The 20,204-nt window shown below is 41.4% G+C and overlaps 1 protein-coding gene across 1 annotated transcript in view; it reads right to left on the bottom strand.

Moving 5' to 3' along the window:
- Positions 1–410: 410 nt before the first annotated feature.
- Positions 411–20,204, bottom strand: part of LOC106579845 (anthrax toxin receptor 1) — a 47,559-nt gene continuing 27,765 nt past the window's right edge. The window contains exons 16-18 of the mRNA XM_014160125.3: positions 19,692–19,859; positions 18,382–18,462; positions 411–3,633 (exon numbers count right to left, since the gene is read on the bottom strand). Of these exons, the coding sequence (XP_014015600.1) occupies positions 3,223–3,633; positions 18,382–18,462; positions 19,692–19,859 (660 nt within the window). The 3' untranslated portion in view covers positions 411–3,222. The remainder of the gene's footprint in view (positions 3,634–18,381; positions 18,463–19,691; positions 19,860–20,204) is intronic.

Genomic DNA, 20,204 nt, shown 5'->3' with positions numbered 1-20,204 from the left:
CTGTGAGCTTGTGTGGCTTACCACTTCGTGGCTGAGCTGTTGTTGCTCCTAGACATTTCCACTTCACAATAAACAGCACTTACAGTTGACCAGGGCAGCTCTAGCGGGGCAGAAATTTGACTGACTTGTTAAGGTGGCATCCTATGACGATGCCACGTAGAAAGTCACTGAGCTCTTCAGTACAGGCCATTCTACTGCCAATGTTTGTCTATCAAGATTGCATGGCTGTGTGCTCGATTTTATACATCTGTCAGCAACGGGTGTGGCTGAAATAGCCAAATCCACTAATTTGAAGGGGTGTCCACATACATTTGTATATATAGCGTATACAAAATGAAACCCAACTATGTCACATAACCATTGATACTGCTGACTGAGGAATTTCACATAATTGTGAGGACTCGTTTGCACACATTTACTTTCATTTATTTGCAATATTTAATTATTTCACCGTGACAACCATACTCCAATGCTGAGTGAACAATACAAAGACACAAAAAGACATTTATACACACTGTATAAAAAAATGTTATGAAAGATAAACTAACAAACACCCATTAATTAATCAAACACTGTTACATGCATTAACAAATTACTTAAACCACCGGAATGTAATTGCTCTCAGATAACATTGTGTTTTTAATTAAAGCCCCCATGCAGTCTTTTGAATTTTTAAATCATCAATGTATGTCTAATAAATCACTGTGTGTTTATTGAAAATAACTCCAAATATACAGTACCAGTCAAAAGTTTGGACACGCCTACTCATTCAAGGGTTTCTCTTTATTTTTACTATTTTCTACATTGTAGAATAATAGTGAAGACATCAAAACTATGAAATAACACATATGGAATCATGTAGTAACAAAAAAAGTATTAAACAAATCAAAATATATTTGAAATTCTTAAAAGTAGCCAGCCTTTACCTTAATGACAACTTGCACACTCTTGGCATTCTCTCAACCAGCTTCACATGGAATGCTTTTACAAACCTCTTGAAGGAGTTCCCACATATGCTGAGCACTTGTTGGCTGCTTTTCCTTCACTCTGCGGTCCAACTCATCCCAAACCATCTCAATTGGGTTGAGGTCAGGTGATTGTGCAGGCCAGGTCATCTGATGCAGCACGCAATCACTCTCCTCGGTCAAATAGCCCTTACACAGCCTGGAGGTTCGTTGGGTCATTGTCCTGTTCAAAAACAAACAATAGTCCCACTAAGTGCAAACCAGATGGGATGGCGTATGGCTGCAGAATGCTGTGGTAGCCATGCTGATTAAGTGTGCCTTGAATTCTAAATAAATCACTGACAATGTCACCAACAAAGCACCCCGACACGATCTCACCTCTTCCATGCTTCACGGTGGGAACCACACACGCAGAGATCATCCATTCACCTACTCTGCGTCTCATGAAGACACGGAAGTTGGAACCAAAAATCTCAAATTTGGACTCATCAGAACAAAGGACAGATTTCCACCAGTCTAATGTCCATTGCTTGTGTTTCTTGGCCCAAGCAAGTCTCTTCTTATTGGTGTCCTTTAGTAGTGGTTTCTTCGCAGCAATTCGACCATGAAAGCCTTATTCACACAGTCTCCTCTTAACAGTTGATGTTGAGATCTGTCTGTTACTTGAACTCTGTGTAGCATTTATTTGGTCTGCAATCTGAGGTGCAGTTAACGCTAATGAACTTACCCTCTGCAGCAGAGGCAACTCTGGGTCTTCCTTTCCTGTGGCGTCCTCATGAGAACCAGTTTCATCATAACGCTTGATGGTTTTTGCGACTGCACTTGAGGAAACTTTCAAAGTTCTTAATTTTCCGCATTGACTTAAAGTAATGATAGACTGGCGTTTCTCTTTGCTTATTTGAGCTGTTCTTGCCGTAATATGGACTTGTCCTTTTACCAAATAGGGTTATCTTCAGTATGCCACCCTTCCTTGTCACAACACAACTGATTGGCTCAAACACATTAAGGAAAGAAATTCCACAAATTAACAAGGCACATCTGTTAATTGAAATGCATTGCATGTGACTACCTCATGAAGCTGGTTGAGAGAATGCCTTTGACAGCTTTGCACTCTTGGCAAAGGATGGCTACTTTGAAGAATTTCAAATATATTTTGATTTGTTTAACACTTTTTTTGGTTACTACATGATTCCATGTGTTATTTCATAGTTTTGATGTCTTTACTATTTTCTACATTGTAGAATAATAGTGAACAAAGAAAAACCCTGGAATGAATAGGTGTGTCCAAGCTTTTGACTGGTACTGTATGTTTTATCAGTTATTTCCCTGAGCTTCATTTTGCCATTGAAATGCTCAGACTGATCGTGTGGGTGTGTAGATAAAAAAAAAAAAAAGGTTTAACAGTTCTTACACAAAAAGGACATTATAATCATTTTCAACATTTCAGAGTGTAATTTCGACATTATAGTGTAGAATACTAAAAATACTGCACTGCCCATTTAAAGGCTCAATAAGGCACTAAAACATCTTCTATGCTGACATTATGCAAACTTGCCATTGACTTGACAATAATTGTGCAGTGCAGCAGGGTGATTGGCACTGGGACTTTGTGATTCATTGAGATATTACATTTACTGGATTTAGTTTGGCAAATCTCTAAAGAAACTACCACTGGCAAAATATCTTTCCCCTGCTCATAATAACTTATTTGTCTGTGAGAAACAAATATTAAATGTATAAAATTCAGACTGATACATTATTGGAATGTCATTTGGAGACATCTCTCCATTTTGTTCTGAATATAATACCTCTGCCATCTCTCTAGAGCCTTAATTTTTTGAAAAAGAGGCAACCATCCAACACTTGGCTTTGCTTTGTCACAACGATATCCATCCATTCTTCTGTTGGTTCTAGAATGGAAGAGATGAGCTTAGCCCTCATGACCTTGACAAAGTAACAGACCTGGCCATCTATGGACAACATAGAAATACATCTATGAGAAAAGCTGTCCATCAGGAGACGTCTGTAGAACCTTAAGTACAACTTATCTTTGTACTGTTGACCTAGATGTGTACATGGGCCACTGTAGACAAATAGTTGACAAGTCATCAGCTGGTTGTTTGTGGTGTGAGCCACACAGATATCCTGACTGGCAGTGGAATGAGGGGACAGTCAAAGATTTAGGGGAGACAGGACAAATTCCTGTTGATCTTCCTTGTCCTAGAATGAGGGGACGTGTCCCTCTCTCTTCCAATCACTACTGAGGATCTACAGATGGGCATGGTGGTGGGCGGGTAGGAGGTGGTGGCAGGGAGCCTCGTCCTGGTGGAGGGGGTAGAGTGCCGGTTGGGGATGCAGGTGGTGAAGGGGAGGGGGGGCACATAGGAGGAGGGGGTATATACAGAGTGGTTGGAGGAAGGGCTCGAGTTGGAGGAGTGTAAGGTGGAGGTATAATGGTAAAAAAAGGAGGGGGTGTTGAGGGCAGTGTGGAGGTGGAGGATGGAGAAGGGGATGCTGGGGGGCTGTTGGGGGGAGGGGGGAGCATGCCTTGGGGAGGCGGTGGACTACATCCTCTTGGAGGGGTGTAGATGGGGGCTGAGTGATGGTTGTAGTGGGGGTAGCGAGGAGGAGAATTGAACTTGACCCGGGTGAAGTTCATGCATCGGCCCTGAAACGTAAGACAGAGACAAGGTGAGAAAAACGCAATGTACTACTTCTGAATCCACTGGTCTGTTGTAGAGGTGGTGTGCTTCATAGTAAAAGGCAATAAAAAGGTATGCATTATCCAGTCTCCATACATATATAAAGCCCCGTTTACACCTGCCGCTAACATGCGTCCTTCATCCTGATCTTGCCCGTTTATACTTATAAGATCTGATCAAAATCAGTTCCCAATGTGTCTTTTAAATCGTCTACACCTGTCTGAAATTGTGGGCACATCAGAATGAGGAAAAGATCAGGGCAAATGACGCATGTTAGAACCAGGTATAAAAGTGGCTTGAGAGACAGAGCTCATGATTAAAATTAGGAAAGTCAGTCACATTGATGTTCCACAGACACCAGTGACAAGACACATCACAGGAGGTTGGTAACACCTTAAATTGGGAAGGACAGGCTCGTGGTAATGGCTGGAGCGGAATCAGTAGAATGGTATCAACTACGTCAAGCACGTTTGACGCCATTCCATTCGCGCCGTTCCAGCCATTATTATGAGCCGTCCTCCACTCAGCAGCCTCCACTGACACAAATTTTATTTTATTGCTTTGTCAGGTGAGCTGGTCAGTAGCATTTGCTATTAAATAAAAAAAAATAAAAGCTGGAGGCATAACAACGTGGAATGGACTGATCGCTACACAAGATGTTCCTACATTATGGCAACCAACTTTTTAAGGGCATGTACATTGTCCGTTGTCTACACTTGTTTCATATCGCTGGGTTGGGGAGACAAACACACATTCTCTGATTCATGTCTGCATAGTGTCAGCGCTAAATCCAAAGAAATATCCTTACTGCAAAAAAATGTACTCAAAAGAAGATATTTGTGATGCTATCCCATGCTAAACAATGTCAAAGTCCTAATCCTTAAAAAGGACAAAGAGCAGAGAGTACCTATGATTTAAGATTCATGTATTTATATTCTAAACAAGGAACATTAGGAAACACCAACATAAAAAAAGTGTCTTAATAGGGTATTGGGTCACCACAAGCCAGAACAGCTTCAATGCACCTTGGCATAGATTCTACACGTTTCTGTAACACTATTGGAATGTCTACTGCTGACTACCAGAATTTTGGTATCTTATGAGGATTTTATGTAATTATCACAAGACATCTAGTGTTTAGTTTATTAATTCAACCATTTAAAAAAAACAAGCAAATACAAAACTTAAAGCCATAAATGCACATGAGTAAAATCATTGAGGATAAAGTCGGACTATTTCCATTGTGGTCTTCTTGAGACAAGATGGCTAGGCAAGATCCAACACGGTTGCACACAGTATGACAGCGAGATGATAAAACAAAAACAAAGCAGAAGAACATATCTCTTCATTGCAATTACATCATATGGTACATTCTAATGGGCACAGAAGGCATCAAACAGTTTTTTACTTATTTTTAAATCTGCACACAATGGACAGTTTTTAATGGGCAGAGGCAATTCCTCTCCGAGGCTCCAGTAAACAAGAAAATACCTTTCCCAGCATTTCTCCTGAACCTGTATAAGCACACATTTGCAACACCTGATCAGATGCTGTGAGTATGCATCCCTAACATGGGGAAAGTAATCAGTTAGACATCTGGGCGCAGAACCATAAATACTCCCGTAAACCAAACCCAGTCCATGGACTCACTTTCAATACTACCCTGATCAGCTTGTTCTGGGCAATCTGAAGCTTCCCCTTCAGAAGCTTAGATAAGCCCCCAAATCAGGAAGTACTAGCGTAGTCAAAATGGCATTGAACGAGGGCAGTGGCTAACACTCATGGAGTCGTTGACAAACCGCTTGGACTTTTAAGCCAAAAACACAGTCCTGGCATTAACCTTCCCTAGCACTTTAGTGGCCATGCTCACACCTCCCAGTCTTACATCAAGGATGCGTCCCAGGTAGCTAACAGAGATTTTAGTAGTCAGCACTTCACCCCCTAACTCCACTCTGATTTCAGAGGACCTACACAATTTAGGTCTGGACCGAAAAATAACTGCCTCAGTATTACTTAAGTGCAGCTTATTATCTCTAAGCCATTTGCTAATGTTAGTAAGCTCTGTGCTAAGTATGCTCTCCAACATATTTTTACTTTTATGAGACAACATAAATGTATAGTCATCCTCAAAGGAAAAGACTGCAAGAACAAGCATCGTTCATATCGTTTATAACAGTAGAGGCCCAAGCACGCTCCCTTGCGGAATGCCACAACTCATTGGTTTTGTCAGAGACAGTGAACCATTAACCTCTTCCACTTGCTCCCTACCTGACAAGTAGGACTTTACCTAGCCTAGAGGGATACTGCTTAACCCTAGGGCCTCTAGTTTGGAGATTAGGAGACCGTGGTTAACTGTATCAAAGGCCTTCTGTTGGTCAAGCACTCCCATTCCACAGAGATTTCCCTCATCAATCTCTTTCCTGATGAAGTCAGTCAAGCAAAGTACATGTGAATAAGTGGAGTATGTTTTTCTAAACCCTGACTGAAAATCACACATTAGACTTTGTTGACATATTCATAAATTTGCTTATGTACAAATCTCTCCAGGATCTTTGATGGTATACTGAGGATAGATACAGGCCTATAATTCCCAGGGTCAGACTTTATCCCCTTATACAGAGGTATAACTTTAGCTTGTTTCGTCCCTGGGAAAGATGCCTTGTTCAACAGAGAGATTAACAATATGGGTAATAATCTCAGCAGAATCTCTAAGAAACCTCGCAGGAATATTATCCAGGCCTGTGGTTTTTGAGCATTTAAGCTTGGCTAGTGTACTGGCTATTTTAGCTGTTGCTACCTTTGCAAAAGAGAAAGTTTGGCTCTGCATAATACTGATTGACTTGGTTGTTTCCATACAAACCAGAACTGGTGGGCAAGCTTGCTTACCAGCTTACTGGCAACAGAAGTAAAAAAATAAAAAGAGTTAAATTCATTGGCAACTTCTGCTTTTCCATCTCCCCCCTGATGTTCAGTCCAATACTGTTTAGTTTGTTTTTGGAAGTACTACTACAGCATAGTTCCTTAAAATGATTTCCAAAGCTTTTTAGGGTAATTTTTGCTCTAAATGATTTTAAAAATCAGCAAAGTAACCCCACTTAGCTTCATCCATCCTTCTCTGTGCTTCATTTCTGTGACGTTTATATAGGAGAAAAATCAGGCTGCTCTTGAGTTCTTAAATTTCTTAAATGCCTTATTCCTTGCTTTGATAGATTCTAGAATGTCATGATTAAAACAAGGGCTCGCTCTGCTTTACCCTGACCCGTCTTAGGGGAGCCATCACATTCACCACATCAAGGAATCTACATTTCGCTTCCCAGGCACTGTCTACCCCTACACTATCCAGCACAGGTGACCAGTCAAGTTTACCCACTTGCTCCCTAAATATTTCAACACAGTTGTCTAACAGTTTAGTGACACCTAAATATATCTTTAAAAACTCTCCTTGTGCAAATTCTTATAAAAATATCTATTACTCTGAAAAATGTTGGATTTATCAGACATCAATATTAAGTCAATCGTACTTTGCACTGTTTTATATACCCTGGTGGGATCTTTTATCATTTGGGTCAGAGCAAATTATCTACAGAAGTGCATAAATACATTGTAGGTTGGGCTATCCATTTTGCAGACATCAGTATTGAAATCCCCTAACAAAATGATTTCCTTCACCAGGGAATCACTACAGTTTGACAATTTAGAGACCTTAATAGAATGCATTCTGATTGGCAGCCCGTAACACACCCAACAACAACAAAAAAATCGGTTTGTTATTGGGAAACCAGACATCCAGCCAGACAATGTCCACGTCATCGATTAAATCCAAACTGACGTTATAAGCAATATTCAAATTTACAAAGGCAAATATACCCCCACCGTTCTGATTCCAATCCTTCCTGACAGAATAATTGCCCATCTCAATTTCTGAGTCACGAACAGATGAATCCCACCGTCTCTGTAAAACATAAGTCACCCACCTCTGATTTGCGAACCAACAGGCATATCTCATCAATCTTCGGTAGTAGGCTTCTGACGTTTAAATGGAAAACTCGCTGAATTCCCGATCCACTTGTAACCGCCTCCCACTGCACTGCCTCTGCTGCTATGGAGCACCCCTCCCCAGGTGCACGCATTGCCAGCTCACCTACCGCTGCTCTGTCGTCCTCACCACCACGTCCCCCGCCTCTGGTGGCCTGTGCGCTGCGGTGGAGCCCCCCTCTGGTGCGCTCTCCATCCTAGGTGAGTCCTCTGGTCCCACTCCACCTTCGATGCTCACACACCCCGCGGTACAGCACACCGACAGCGAAGGTAAGTTTCATTGACCCCATGCCCAAAACTAGGACAGCTGCATTTTAGATGAATCAACTGCACGCATTCCAAACATACCAAAGCTTTGCAGTTAGTCTTAACCCAAAGTTTGCAGGAGGTGCATAGGCCGTTTGATGGTGTTTGTGATAAGCTGAGGTGGAGGGCATTGATGGATATCACTCGATAGGAGAAGGCAGAGTTATTATAAGATCTCCACAATTAATTTGTGATTTCATACTGGCCTCGGATGATCGTTTTGGTTTGTGCCAAGGTCTAATGAAAGTTTGGTATATAACATTCCTTCCAAATCCGAAGTGCTGGATGCCATCAAAAGTATTGGCAGGACTGAGAATTTACCATTCTTTCATCTAGATGCAGATGCAATTATTTCCAGTGACGTTTAAAACAAACACAAAGTAAAAGGGCTGCCACCATGCGAAATTTGCCGATTGCCATCTTGCACACGCAGATTATCACAGGTGTCTGTAATTATCTCTGGCCATCTGTGTGGCCTTATCACATGGAAGATTAAATAAGATGATTTTAAAATAATAGGTATGACAAAGATGTAAAACATTATCCTAAATATAAACCAGCAACTTAGTGAATACAATTGGTAATTGATATGAGGGTTTAAGCATGAAATATCCTTAAAGAAAATGCACATGCATCATGTCAATATGCCTCACACTGGTGGCATTTGTGGAAAAAGTCAATAGTTGAAAGAAAATATTGCCATTGATTATTTCATTAATTAGGCAATTTTCTCTTGAACATATGGTCTATCTACTAGAAACTCATGGACAATATGGACACAGATATAAAAATGAATACTATATGGAAAATATTTTTTTAAAGATTGGTAATTAACAAGAAATCAGTGGCAAAATTACTGAAGATTCCGGTAAGTTTGATAAATGACCAGTAGCTTTGCAACCCTAATGTCACCACATCAATGTTTTCCTTGTCTCTAATTGAAATCACTACAGCCACAACACAGGGGCAGCGGAGGAAGCATGGGCTCAGATCTTTCCCGACTAGCCCTGTCAGGGCACTGGAACATTGGATAAAGGGCATCGGACTGAGTAGGTCATGTCCAGAGGCAGTATTGCTTGTGTCCTGACCAGATTCTGTCCCTCGCAGATGCATTGATATGAGGGGAACTAAAAACAAATGCTTTGACTTGAGATCTTAATTGCAACCAGAGCACCCTTGTTCACTGAGAGTCAACAAGAAAACTAGAGCTCTCCACCTAGCTTCCTGTGTACTAATGAACAGCTTTCTGAAGGTTGAACTCCTACTGTTAATTATGAAAGGCTTAGTGGTGATTAAAGCCAGCAGTCATCTATAGTGTGATAGGCAATAGAGTGTCATTTTTATTTTGTAGCTGTTTTCTCTTGTAAACTATTATTTCCTCTTATGTGCTATCCTTTGCTGAAAGCAATGTCATGAGTCATGACAACGTTCCAAATTTTCTGATGTCTCTGTGTCATTTCCACTGTCTCTCGTCACCATCTTACGGTGGAGAGTGCAGGCCAATGGCGCTGCAGTAAACAGTTCTACCTAAGAGAACTGCATTGGTCTTTGTGTGCAGTCAGTGTCCCAAACCTCTCATGTGCCCCCTGCATGCCCTCGCCCTGCTGGGTACCTTACACTCTTAGAAAAAAGGGTTCCAAAAGGGTATATGTGGCTGTCCCCATAGGAGAACTCTTTTTGGTTCCATGTAGAACCCTCTTTGGAAAGGGAACCCAAAGGATTCTACCTGGAACAAAAATGGGTTATTTTTGGTTCTAGATAGCACCTTTTTTTAGAGTAGAGTAGAGTCTACAGAATCAATATTCCTCTCTGTTCTCCCTCCCAGCCCAGTCACACCGGACCACAGCTCTTATCACAAGCCTGTAACTCTCCAAGGACAGGCTCTGAACAGTAGAGGTCAGCCAGTCTGGGAGGAGGAGTTGTCAAGGGGGGGTTATATTTCATTTACCTTCTCTTAAAACCATCTGAGGTCGATGTCCGTGGCCGAGCGAAAAATCGTTGACATCAACACCTTAAATAAAACCCTGTGTGTTTACACTAGAGACTTCCTGTTTTTGCATGGGCTGCATCGCATCAAGGCCCAGGATTCCGGTCTGGAAGCACACTTTCGAATTCCCAGAGGACAGTTAACTAACCTACGGCCCAGAAAGACAATTCCCATAGACGGCCCCATAGAGAAGTCAAATTAGAAAATTCCTAATAAGAGACTTTAGTCATCACCTTTGTGCACAAAACATGCATTGAATTATTCAAATAATTGTCGCTGATGACCCCCTCCCATCACTCACAGCCGAAGATATGAACATTTTATATTCATAGTCTGACGTTATGAGCCCAGCTGGCGAGGGGGGAAGTGGCGGTTGGTTTGTTTAGCTGTCCACATGCTTGGCACGCTCCCTGAGCTGGCTGAGTTCCCGGAGAATGTTCGCGTGATCCAGCTGTCTGTCCACATGCGTAGTAATCCCAGTAAAACCGGATCTAGAAAGATGGCAGCAAATTGGAAATGGCGTATGTGAGTAGTGTACGTTGAAAACAACGGTTAGTCATCTTGGACGCTGTGTCCATTTCTTTAATAGCTCAATGGTCGCAATCCACTGAATCAGAATGGTTTGAGCTAGTAACTATTTGGATCTCACTATCGAAACCTGAGACTCAGAGGCTCCACAAAAGTCGTCTGAAGGTAACCCAGTACTGGGTGGTAAAAATGAATACAAGTGAATATGGGGTAGAATGTGCCAAAACAAAAAGGGGGTAAATATATGTAAAAAAATAAAAAATAATATCCTGAGCTCTCTCATATCGCTCAGATACAGGACAAACACTTAAAAACAAACATTCTTCCTTTTGATTAGTTTTTTGACTGTTTTCTAATGAATGAATGTGTTATTCAATGCATTTCTATGGGTTAACAGCAGTAAGGCCAAATTCAATGTTTCATCAAATAATGTTTTTATACTTTGTTTATTCCTACAGGGGTTCTAAAATAAAATAGCAAAATGATCAACGGTATAACCATCTGAAAACAATTCCATATGTTAGCTTAGTAGATATCGCCCTCTAAACTGAGTTGAGTGGACGGGGGTGAAATCATTAAATTGGGATACATTATGTTTCGTTTCTGAAGTCAGTTTTCCCTTCAGTTCTCTCTTTCTATGTCTGCTTTATTGCTAACAGGAGTGCCCATTTCGGTTGGTACATTTTCTGTTGTTTCAAAATGTACTTCTGCCAATCCCTATGCAAAGTCTGATTCATGAGTCACCAAATAAAAACAGACTGGCTTTATGGAGGTGGTGGGAGTGATGGGGTTAATTATAGTCTATTGCCTCCCGAGTGGTGCAGTGGTCTAAGGCACTGCATCGCAGTGCTAGCTGTGCCACTAGAGATTCTGGGTTCGAGTCCAGACCGGGAGGCCCATGGGGCGACGCACAATTGGCCCAGCGTCGTCCGGGTTAGGGAGGATTTGGCCGGCAGGGATATCCTTGTCTCATCGCGCACTAGCGACTCCTGTGGCGGGCCGGGGTCAGTGCACGCTGACACGGTCGCCAGGTGTACGGTGTTTCCTCCGACACATTGGTGCGGCTGGCTTCCGGGTCAGATGGGCATTGTGTCAAGAAGCAGTGCAATAATAAAAATGGTCTATTTTCTAACCAATAGACTATACCCTTTACTAAATTACAAGTAAAAAAAAAAATATATATATTTTTTTTTTTTTACTTGTAATATATATATATATATGCTACCGGTCAAAAGTTTTAGAACCCCTACTCATTCAATGGTTTTTCTTTATTTTTACTATATTGTAGAATAATAGAAGACATCAAAACTATGAAATAACACATATGGAATCATGTAGTAACCCCAAAAAAAGTGTTAAACAAATGAACAAATATTTTGTATTTGAGATTCTTCAAAGTAGCCACGCTTTGCACACTCTTGGCATTCTCTCAAACAGCTTTATGAGGTACAGTGAGGGAAAAAAGTATTTGATCCCCTGCTGATTTTGTACGTTTGCCCACTGAAAAATAAATGATCAGTCTATAATTTTAATGGTAGGTTTATTTGAACAGTGAGAGACAGAATAACAACAAAAAAATCCAGAAAAACGCATGTCAAAAATGTTAGAAATTGATTTGCATTTTAAATGAGGGAAATAAGTATTTGACCCCCTCTCAATCAGAAAGATTTCTGGCTTCCAGGTGTCTTTTATACAGGTAACGAGCTGAGATTAGGAGCACACTCTTAAAAACCTCTTGAGGATACAATCCCGATAACGGGATTGGTTGGACAACAACCAGTGAGATAGCACGGTGCGATATTCAAAACAAAATAATCCCAAAATTAAAATTCAAGTATTATACGGCATTTTAAAGATACTCTACTCGTTAATTCAATCACATTGTCCGATTTCAAAAAGGCTTTACGGTGAAAGAAAAACATTAGATTATTTTAGCATAGCACCTCCGCAAAAAAAAAAAAGCCATTTTCCAAGCACGATAGCCATCACAAAACCAGATATACAGCTAAAATTAAGCACTAACCTTTGACAATCTTCATCAGATGACACTCCTAGGACATCATGTTAGACAATACATGCATTCTTTGTTCGATCAAGTTTATATTTATATCCAAAAACCCAATTTTTACATTGGCGCGTGACGTTCAGAAAATGTTTTCTCCCCATAACCTCCGGTGAATAGGCACATTTAATTTATGGAAGAACTCATAAACGTTGAAAAAATGTATAACAATTATTTAAAGAATTAGAGATAATCTACTCCTTTATGCAACCACTTTGTCAGATTTCAAAATAACGTTACGGAAAAAGCACCATGTTCAATATTCTGAGTACAGAACTTAGCCTTCAATGCTAAGCTATACAGTTAGCCTACAAGCACGGCGTCGACAAATCTCGAACAATATGTTCGAAATATTTACTTATCTTTGCTGATCTTCGGCGGAATGCACTCGAATGGGCACCCACTTCCACAAGAAATGTTAATTTGTTGTGCAAAGTCCATAATTTATGTCCAAATACGTCCGTTTTGTTGACCCATCCAGAACACTTTACAATGCCATGTGGCGTGGATGCAAATCCATAGACGAAATGTTCAAAGTTCCATTACCATTTGTAGAAACACGTCAAACGATGTTTACAATCAATCCTTTAGGGTATTTTGTTACGTAAAATTGCGATCATTTTACAACCGGGCAATAGCTATTCATCCCAGAAGAAAAATATAAAAACGATGACGTCACGTGCATCATAAGACACCTCTCCTCAGACTGGCCAATGATTGACTGAGCCAAAATGATCTGCCCGGTAACAGCTGACGGTTGAAACCAGTTCCTAATGATTGTTGACAGCCAATGGAAGAGTTAGGATTTACGTTACACCTCCTATGTCACTGTAGTTTTTCAAGGGATTCAAAACAAAAACTACATTTCTAATTTCTCCCACTTCCTGATTCAATTTCTCAGGTTTTTTGCCTGCCATATGAGTTCTGTTATACTCACAGACACCATTCAAACAGTCTTAGAAACTTCAGAGTGTTTTCTTTTCAAATCTACTAATAATATGCATATTCTATTTTCTGGGCCAGAGTAGTAACCTGTTTAAATTGGGTACGTTTTTCATCCGGCCGTGAAAATACTGCCCCCTAGCCCCTAGAGGTTAAAGGGAGTGCTCCTAATCTCATTTTGTTACCTGTATAAAAGACACCTGTCTACAGAAGCAATCAATCAATCAGATTCCAAACTCTCCGCCATGGCTAAGACCAAAGAGCTCTCCAAGGATGTCAGGGACAAGATTGTAGACCTACACAATGCTGGAATGGGCTACAAGACCATCGCCAAGCAGCTTGGTGAGAAGGTGACAACAGTTGGTGCGATTATTCGCAAATGGAAGGAACACAAAAGAACTGTCAATCTCCCTCGGCCTGGGGCTCCATGCAAGATCTCACCTCGTGGAGTTGCAATGATCATGAGAACGGTGAGGAATCATCCCAGAACTACACGGGAGGATCTTGTCAATGATCTCAAGGCAGCTGGGACCATAGTCACCAAGAAAACAATTGGTAACACACTACGCCGTGAAGGACTGAAATCCTGCAGCGCCCGCAAGGTCCCCCTGCTCAAGAAAGCACATATACATGCCAGTCTGAAGTTTGCCAATGAACATCTGAATGATTCAGAGGACAACTGGGTGAAAGTGTTGTGGTCAGATGAGACCAAAATGGAGCTCTTTGGCATCAACTCAACTCACCGTGTTTGGAGGAGGAGGAATGCTGCCTATGACCCCAAGAACATCATCCCCACCGTCAAACATGGAGGTGGAAACATTATGCTTTGGGGGTGTTTTTCTGCTAAGGGGACAGGACAACTTCACCGCATCAAAGGGACGATGGACAGGGCCATGTACCGTCAAATCTTGGGTGAGAACCTCCTTCCCTCAGCCAGGGCATTGAAAATGGGTCGTGGATGGGTATTCCAGCATGACAATGACCCAAAACACACGGCCAAGGCAACAAAGGAGTAGCTCAAGAAGAAGCACATTAAGGTCCTGGAGTGGCCTAGCCAGTCTCCAGACCTTAATCCCATAGAAAATCTGTGGAGGTAGCTGAAGGTTCGAGTTGCCAAATGTCAGCCTCGAAACCTTAATGACTTGGAGAAGATCTGCACAGAGGAGTGGGACAAAATCCCTCCTAAGATGTGTGCAAACCTGGTGGCCAACTACAAGAAATGTCTGACCTCTGTGATTGCCAACAAGGGTTTTGCCACCAAGTACTAAGTCATGTTTTGCAGAGGGGTCAAATACTTATTTCCCTCATTAAAATGCAAATCATTTTATACAATTTTTGACATGCGTATTTCTGGATTTTGTTGATGTTATTCTGTCTCTCACTGTTCAAATAAACCTACCATTACAATTATAGACTGATAATTTCTTTGTCAGTGGGCAAACATACAAAATCAGCAGGGGATCAAATACTTTCCCCCCTCACTGTAGTCACCTGGAATGCATTTCAATTAACAGGTTTGAGCCAATCAGTTGTGTTGTGAGAAGGCAGAGGTGGAATACAGAAGACAGCCCTATTTGGTAAAAACCAAGTCCATATTATGGCAAGAACAGCTCAAATAAGCAAATAGAAACCATAGTCCATCATTACTTTAAGACATGAAGGTCAGTCAATCCGGAACATTTCAAGAACTTTGAAAGTTTCTTCGTGTGCAGTTGCAAAAATCAACAAGCGCTGATGAAACTGGCACTCATGAGGACCGCCACAGGAAAGGAAGACCCAGAGTTACCTCTGCTGCAGAGGATAAGTTAGAGCTATCAGCCCCAGGAATTGCAGACCAAATAAATGCTTCAGAGTTCAAGTAACAGACACATCTCAACATCAACTGTTCAGAGGAGACTGCGTGAATCAGGCCTTCATGGTCAAATTGCTGCAAAGAAATCACTACTAAAAGGACACCAATAATAAAGAAGAGACTTGCTTGGGCCAAGAAACACGAGCAAGTGACATTAGACCAGTGGAAATCTGTCCTTTGGTCTGATGAGTCCAAATTTGAGATTTTTGGTTCCAACCACTGTGCCTTTGTGAGACGCAGAGTAGGTGAACGGATGATCTCCGCATGTGTGGTTCCCACCATGGAGCATTGCGGTGGTGGTGTGATGGTGCTTTGCTGGTGACACTGTCTGATTTATTTAGAATTCAAGGCACACTTAAGCAGCACGGCTACCAAAGCATTCTGCAGCGATACATCATCCCATCTGGTTTGCGCTTAGTGGGACTATCATTTGTTTTTCAACAGGACAAATGACCCAAAACACCTCCAGGCTGTGTAAGGGCTATTTGACCAAGAAGGAGAGTGATGCATGAGATGACCTGGCCTGCACAATCACCTGACCTCAACCCAATTGAGATGGTTTGGGATGAGTTGGACCACAGAGTGAAGGAAAAGCAGCCAACAAGTGCTCAGCATATGTGGGAACTCCTTCAAGACTGTTGGAAAAGCCTTCCTCATGAAGCTGGTTGAGAGAATGCCAAGAGTGTGCAAAGCTGTCATCAAGGCAAAGGGTGGCTACTTTGAAGAATCTAAAATCTAAAATATACTTTTTTGGTTACTACATGATTCCATATGTGTTATTTCATAGTTTTGATGTCTTCACTATTATTCTACAATATAGAAAATAGTGAAAAACCCTTCAATGAGTAGGTGTCCAAACCTTTGACTGGTACTGTCTATACACAGCTCTGGAATAAATTGAGACCACTGCAAAAGTATCAGTTTCTCTAGTTTTACTATTTATGGGTATGTGTTCGGGTAAAATTAACATTTTTATTTTATTCTATAAACTACTGCCAACATTTCTCCCAAATTCCTATAAAAAATATTGTCATTTAGAGCATTTATTTGTAGAAAATGACAACTGGTCAAAATTTATCAGATGCAGTATTGTCAGACCTCGAATAATGCAAAGAACATTTTTAAACAGCACAATACTAACGTTTTAACTTAGGAAGAGTTCAGAAATCAATATTTGGTGGAATAACCCTGATTTTCAATCACAGCTTTTAATGTGTCTTGGCATGCTCTCCACCAGTCTTTCACATCGATGTTGGGTGACTTTATGCTTCTCCTGGCGCAAAAAAGATCAAGCAGTTCGGCTTTGTTTGATGGCTTACGACCATCCATCTTCCTCTTGATCACATTCCAGAGGTTTTCAAAGGGGTTCAGGTCTGGAGATTGGGCTGGCCATGACAGGGTCTTGATCGGGTGGTCCTCCATCCACACCTTGATTGACCTGGCTGTGTGGCATGGAGCATTGTCCTGCTGGAAAAACCAATCCTCAGAGTTTGGGAACATTGTCAGAGCAGAAGGAAGCAAGTTTTCTGCCAGGACAACATTGCACGTGGCTTGATTCATGCATCCTTCACAAAGATAAATCTGCCTGATTCCAGCCTTGCTGAAGCACCCCCAGATCATCACCGATCCACCAAATTTCAGTGGGTGTGAGACCTGGAGAGGCTTACATGCCAGCGTCTCGCACCCACTGTGAAATTTGGTGGAGGATCGGTGATGATCTGGGGGAGTCACCTCTTCACTTGACATTGAGACTGGTGTTTAGCGGGTACTATTTATTGAAGCTGACAGTTGAGGACTCGTGAAGCGTCTGTTTCTCAAACTAGACACTAATGTACTTCTCCTCTTGCTCAGTTGTGCACCGGGGCCTCCCACTTTTTCTATTCTGATTAGAGCCAGTTTGCACTGTTCTTTGAAGGGAGTAGTACACAGCGTTGTACAAGATCTTCAGTTTCTTGCCAATTTCTCGCATGGAATAGCCTTCATATCTCAGAACAAGAATAGACTGATGAGTTTCAGAAGAAAGGTCTTTGTTTCTGGCCATTTTGAGCCTGTAATCGAACCCACAAATGCTGATGCACCAGATACTCAACTAGTCTAAAGAAGGACAGTTTTAATTCTTCTTTAAATCAGCACAAGTTTTCAGCTGTGCTAACATAATTGCAAAAGGGTTTTCTAATGATCAATTACCCTTTTAAAATGATAAACTTGGATTAGCTAACAACGTGCCATTGGAACACAGGAGTGATGGTTGCTGATAACGGGCCTCTGTACACCTATGTAGATATTCCATAAAAAAAATCTGACGTTTCCAGCTACAATATTCATTTACAACATTAACAATGTCTACACTGTATTTCTGATCAATTTGATGTTATTTTAATGGACAAAAAAAAAATGTTTTTCTTTCAAAAAGAAGGACATTTCTAAGTGACCCCAAACTTTTGAATGGTAGTGTATATAATTATTTTATTTTCATTTCATTGTCATTTAGCAGACGCTCTTATCCAGAGCGACTTACATTAATGCATTCATCTGTAGATAGCTAGGTGAGACAACAAAATATCACAATCGTAGCAAGTACCTTTCCCCCAACAAAGTAGTTATCAGCAAAGTCAGTGCTAGTAGGAAAAGACAAGCACTCAATGCACTTGGGGTAGGTAAAACCTTATTGTTAAATAGTTGAACGTCAGAACCTTTCGGTCTGAGAGATTTAAACAGGTCAATAAACATGTGGTGATATAATAATATAGCTAAAGTACAGTATGTTTTAGAGACTCCTGTACAGAACCATTGTGTTACTGCACATGTCAGTTGGTTCCAGGTTTCTGGATCAGGAAAATTGCAAAGAGAAGTCATTTTCCTGCCATGGAAACCATGACGTGTTTCAGAGAGCACTGGGTTCAATTTGAAGCAGTCAAGAGTTGGCTAGTATAAGTGGGCCTGATTATTGTCCTCACATGAGCCTTGCTCTGTCTACATGTATCCAGCTTGTTGGCTCTTACCTTGTCTCCTGGGTGTGGTCTCAACACAGACACGCGGTCATAGCCTTTTGACAGCAACACCCACAGAGCATCCAATTTGCCCTGCAATCACAGAGCAGTACACAAAACCAATAAGACCCTTTAACATGCTTTTTGTGCATGTTTTTTTTGTGGGTTTGTGTGTATTGTGACTAAGTCGTTATACAACATGTATGTTTACACTCCATAGTCATACTTTCGAACTCAAACCACAACTCCACAATTTTGTCATTGAATGCCTATCTGTCACCAATAAGAGGATTCACTTTGTAGATCGTAATCCAATTTAATGATAAAACATCTGACTCAGATTATTTCAATTTTCCTCCTCAAAGCCAGAGCCTGAACAAATGATATTTGATCATTGTGAATTCTGCATAGACCCAGCCACTGCTAAGAGGTTGGAAAATAATCTGTTTTTCTTAACAAAACTGCTAGCTCTGCAGCCCTTGTCTGTTGGAGGTCAGTCAAGTGTGTATCTGGTTTATATTAGCTATCCCCTGCTGACTGTCAGGATGTATAGAACAATGCCTTTAACTAGCTCCTGGACCTGCATGTAGGGGCACCATGCCAGTGGTCACCTAAGGACTGGGACACCAACACTCAAATATTCCACATGAAATTCCTACATAATCAACTCCAGCTTCAACCCATCCTATCAGTCTATACACAAAATATACAAAACATTAAAGAACACCTTCCTAACATTGAGGTGCCCCCCCGCCCCCCCCCCTCTCTGAACAGCCTCAATTCGTCGGGGCATGGACTTTTCAAGGTGTCGAAAGCGTTCCACATGGATGCTGGCCCATGTTGACTCCAATGCTTCCCACAGTTGTGTCAAGTTGGCTGGATGTTCTTTGGGCGGTGGACCATTCTTGATACATACGGGAAACTGTTGAGCGTGAAAAACCCAGCACCGTTGCTGTTCTTGACACAAACCTGTGTGCCTGGCACATACTACCATACCCCGTTCAAAAGGCACTTAAATATTTTGTCTTGCCCATTCACCCTCTGAATGGCACACATACACAATCCATGTCTCAATTGTCTCAAGGCTTAAGAATCCTTCTTTAACCCATCTCCTCCCCTTCAATAAACTGAGTGAAGTGGATTTAACAAGTGACAACAATAAGGGATCATAGCTTTCACCTGGAATCACCTGGTCAGTCTGTGTCAAGTTCATAATGTTTTGTACACTCAGTGAATATAATATAGGAAGCCATGTTGAGTATGTGATTGAACTTGACAGCTTTGTGTGCAATGCGTGTCTTTTATATTGGCCATGACAATACCTTGATTGGTGAGTACCACTTGTGAGGGCCTGGAGGCTTGCGCATGCCATTGTTGAGAATGCGGGTGGGGGACTGTATAAACTCCTGCTCAGGCATTTTCACCCTGGCATTCTTTGCCTTCTCCAGTTTGGCTCCCTCCTCAGTAGAGCCTTTCTCACCCCAACGCACCTGACAAATAATAACAAGCAGAGATTTTTAAACATTTAATTTCAACCTCGCACATTCAATTTGTCAGGCATAACAGTGAAATGCTTACCTAAGGGCCCTTCCCAACAACGCAGAGAGAAGAATTGAGGAATAATAACACAAGGAACAAATACACAATGAGTAACGATAACTTGGCTATATACAGGGAGTACCAGTACCGAGTCGAGGTGCAGGGGTACGAGGTAATTGAGGTAAATATTTATAGATAATAAACAGTAGCAGCAGCGAATATGAGGAGTCGAAAAAGTGAGTGCAAAAAGGGTCAATGCAGATAGTCTGACTAGCTCTTTGGTTAACTATTTAGCA

The sequence above is a fragment of the Salmo salar genome, chromosome 20 (assembly GCF_965601325.2).
Source record: "Salmo salar chromosome 20, fSalSal1, whole genome shotgun sequence".
NCBI classification, from domain to species: domain Eukaryota; kingdom Metazoa; phylum Chordata; class Actinopteri; order Salmoniformes; family Salmonidae; genus Salmo; species Salmo salar.
Note: the sequence above shows the minus strand (reverse complement) of the source record. Positions and strands in the feature narration are given on the sequence as shown.